We start from the raw sequence: 3,965 nt of genomic DNA on the forward strand, positions 1-3,965 counted from the left end.
GTGGAAATCTCCATTGTTTACGGTTTGGTGATGGTCCAAGTGCAAATTGTAAAGTGCTGCACACTAATGCTCCATCCGCACCACTGAGCTTATTCTGTGTTACGTGGCAATTTGGTGGGGAAAAAGGGCAGCATTGAGGCCCTTTTCTCAAGCCAGGAGAAAGATTAATAATTCATTCAAAAGCAGCAGAAGAGTACAATTCAGCCATTTCCATGAATAATGCATAAGTGATGGGTAAAAAAAAAGAAAAGTTGTCTGATTTTCTTGTTCCATTTGCCAGAGGTGAAAGCGAGTATGGGCATTTTTTCCGTTTATTGAAATTGGCCACTGAGAGCAGCGTAATTAAGCCACAAAAGTAGCATAAAATTACAATTACAATATATATTATTCATTTTATCTGTTATCCTCGTTGCAAAGTGTATTCTACAATATCAAATTAGGTCATTGAAAGTCACTGACCAGAGGTTCTCTGAGGCTTTTATCATGTGTCATGATAACAGCCTCAGAGCCTAAGTGGGACGCCTACGCTATCACAGGACTTCCGAAGTATCGTGTCAGTGTCAGATCTATTTGGTAGAGTTATGACATTTGCCTGTGGGTTGAAACTGTAGCGTGACATAACGGATGTGCCTCAATGCAGAAAACCTTGGCTTTAACGTAGGTTCGTCTCTCAGGGATGCTGCCTTCAAGGGCTCACCAAAAAAGTGGGGTAATATCAAATACATTTTGTTTTCTTTGTAGGCCTTTTTAAAAAAAAAACTCCTGTGAAATAACTTGTACTGAACTAAAATAAACAGTTGAGGCATGAAAACGTTCGTGAGCTCAATAATATACATATCCCATGATTAAGTTGCAATTATCTGCTTAACTGGTTTGGTTACCGCGTAGCCTGTACTACAGGCTGTTGGGTATTTTCTAAACCTAACTAAGTAATTTTGTCACCTAATCCTAACCCAACTGAACACTGAAAACAGAAAACCCGTATCTCCTTTTCGACATCCAGAGTTTGACCCACGGAGATTGATATACGGTTTAACGTAGAGTCTAAAGCCCTGCTCTTAGAGGAAGGAATTCTTCACAGGACCGTGAAGGCACCATTGCTGTCACTCTCCGCTTCCCTGTGAAAATGGCTGCTGCTGTTGTTGTCCGAAGGTTAGCGGCTCTGTCAGGGGCTTCGGCAGTGGCAGCGGGGGCGTACGGGGCTCACGGTAGGACACCATCATTAGTTTTACCCGCACCGGTCTCTCGATTACGATATGCAACGTTACACAGCCCGAAAGGGCTGCAATGTCAACGCTTACCATTCCAGCCTCCGTTCAAAAAAATCCCAATTTAAGTAATGTTTCTGTATCGACGCAGCTGCATAACACTGAACAAAACAAATTCCGGTGGATTATATTTCGTGGCATTGCGAATTATTCGGCATTCAAAAGAAACCCCAAACATTGCGTTGCTTTAAGCAAAATACGTAATTGTGTAATCAAGGTGATTCCTGTTGTGAGAGATGGCGTAAGCCCGATAGTTAATGGATGCAGCTGTTTCTGGTGTAGCCAGACCTTTTAAAGTGCGTCTATGAGGCGGCAGGTTTTATTAGGAGTACTCCGACCCTGCTACCTCTCGTTTCAGGCACATTGATGCACATTAGGTTACAGACCTCCCCCGTTGATAACGTTTTGCTTCCCTCTGAAAATGTTTTGTTTTGTTAGATTTGATTAAGACCAAAATTCCCAACTCAAACATGAGAAGATGAACGTCTAGGAATGGAAATCCATGATCCGAATAGTCTCTTATAGCTCCTACCCACACTTGGTTCTCCTAGAACTCCCTTGTTGAGAACCGCTGGTGTAAGCAAGGGGTTTGAGATCCATTAATAATGATTACCAAAGTAGTGCATAAGTGTGTTAGATTGTGAAAGTCACTTTAACGTTCTCTTCCATATTTGTCTCTTTAGGTTTCAAAAACAGTGACCCTGATGACTACCAGAGAGTGGTATGTACACAATAGGCCTACTGGGAAAACTGGGAAATTAGTTTTTTTTTGTTTCTTATAACCTTTTAAATCTTGATATGCAGTTTTGCAATGATTTTACTTTTTTTTTTCTCTCTCAAGCGTGTAGGCAACTTTCTGACAGGAGAAATCTTTCTCAGCTGTATGAGAGACATGGCAGCGTGTGCTTTAAGAATACAGAACACTTTCCCCAGCCAGACGTGGTTAGACAAAACAACAAATCAAGCGAAACATAAAGGTTTTATTTCTCTGTAGGGTTCTTTCCATATTGATATCAGACGCTAATTTAGATCTGGCAGCCTGTTAAGTGGCTGCTGTCTGCTGCGGCCTCCCTCCATACAATCAATGACAAAAAAGACTTGTCCCCATTAGTCACTTCGACACAAACAAATAGAAATATGTTACCCTATATATTCTGTGATGTAGTCAATTTACACTGTACAGTAGTAGCCATGTCCTTGCTTTTCTCAGCAGAATCTTTCTAAGTGCTCTGTGTGTCTGTATCTCCAGCTATTTGAAACTGCCAACAAGTACCATTTCTACCACAGCCTGGCCCTGCTGGGCGCTGCCCACTCTAAAAAGCCTGCTGTGGTGAGTATGGAAGCCCAATAGAAACTCTCAGGCCTGGATGCACTTGAATGTAACCAGTGTGATGGAGTCATCATGCCATTGCCTGTCCGCCCAGACTACCCACATTCAGACAACCAGAGTTCCTTTAAGCAAGAATTACAAAGCCTTGGCTAAGGGTTCTTCTTGTGTGTGCAGGCTTCATCACACCAAGACTAATCGAATCCCCAGCACATGGCGAGCCTGCAGTGCCAAGTATTGGAAGTGTGAAGGTTATATAAAGTCATTAACCACAAAAGATTTGATTGGAAAATCAACAAACTGAAAAGGAGATGCGTGCCAGATTAGTTGTGATCCATGTGGTGGCCAATCCAATCAGGATGTCTTGGCTGTCACATCTAGTTAGAGCTTTTGGAGAGTTTGACTGCAGGCTCAGTGTCTCCTGTGGGAACATTCTCCAATTCAGAATGAACTATCCTTATCGGTCCACTACTTATGGTGATGGCAACGTCCTACTAAGTGATATCTCTACATAAGAAAACCTACATCTGCAATGAGTTAATACAAACGGATAAAAAAATGTGTCCAGGGTCTCACATCCGTCTCCCTCTCAACACAGGCTGGCACCCTGCTGATAGCGGGCATGGGGATGTTCTGTGGCTCCCTGTATCACCAGGCCATGACCGGGGACCCTGGCCTTCGAAAGGCGGCTCCCATAGGGGGCATGGCCATGATTGTCGGCTGGCTGGCTCTGATTCTCTGAGCCGTGACCGCCAGCCCCCCTTCAGCAGGGCCCCTACGCGGCGCTAAACGGGCAGGCGTTCAATGGAGGAGCTGGAGAACTTGTGAGAGTTGGCTGAGGGTTTTGTCACTCATCGAAGCCACGCCCTGTGGAGGGTGTTCGCAGGAGATAAAGTCACATCAGGATTAACTCTTTTCTACCATTGCTGTCTGTTTGTGACAGAGTTGAAACTCAATAGGTGTAAAATTTCTTATGGCAGGTCAATTGTCTTCTGGGAAGGAAACACAATTTGCTTTTGCTAAATTGCCTCTTACTGCAGTAAATGCCGTTTCTACATTTTATGTATGGGAAAAGGAATTATGTAGGGGAAAGGAATGTGAAGTATTTACAAATGAAATTAAAAAAAAAATCCTATATGTTCTTGGGTTGGCCAGTTTTTTCACACCAGTGCGTCTCCCGTTCGTCTGAGTGCTCGTCCTCCGGTATCGCCGCTTGCAGCTTTCTCCAGGGCCGCTCATCCAAGCCGCTCAGCAACAGCAACGACTCCACCCTGCACCACCATAGGATCCCTGGCACCACACCCGGTTAGGGGAAGGTGAAGTTGGTCGGGTGAGCGGCTGTAAAAAAACTTGAATGAGATAATGTGTCT

The 3,965-nt window shown here is 44.0% G+C and overlaps 1 protein-coding gene across 3 annotated transcripts; it reads left to right on the forward strand.

Moving 5' to 3' along the window:
* The first annotated feature begins 508 nt into the window (after positions 1–508).
* On the forward strand, positions 509–3,730 carry tmem256 (transmembrane protein 256). 3 transcript variants are annotated; one of them, XM_078107237.1, is made up of 6 exons: positions 510–709; positions 1,082–1,208; positions 1,952–1,989; positions 2,518–2,598; positions 2,773–2,846; positions 3,194–3,730. In XM_078107237.1, the coding sequence occupies exons 3-6, from the start codon at positions 1,973–1,975 to the stop codon at positions 3,382–3,384; spliced, it is 363 nt and encodes a 120-aa protein (XP_077963363.1). In that variant the 5' UTR covers positions 510–709; positions 1,082–1,208; positions 1,952–1,972; the 3' UTR covers positions 3,385–3,730. The 3 variants fall into 3 exon arrangements, with proteins under 3 accessions (XP_077963364.1, XP_077963363.1, XP_040038819.1); XM_078107238.1 differs by lacking the exon at positions 2,773–2,846 and having other exon boundaries at positions 509–709; XM_040182885.2 differs by lacking the exons at positions 510–709; positions 2,773–2,846 and having other exon boundaries at positions 1,065–1,208.
* Positions 3,731–3,965: the final 235 nt, after the last annotated feature.

The sequence above is a fragment of the Gasterosteus aculeatus genome, chromosome 7 (genome assembly GCF_964276395.1).
Source record: "Gasterosteus aculeatus chromosome 7, fGasAcu3.hap1.1, whole genome shotgun sequence".
NCBI classification, from domain to species: Eukaryota; Metazoa; Chordata; class Actinopteri; order Perciformes; family Gasterosteidae; genus Gasterosteus; species Gasterosteus aculeatus.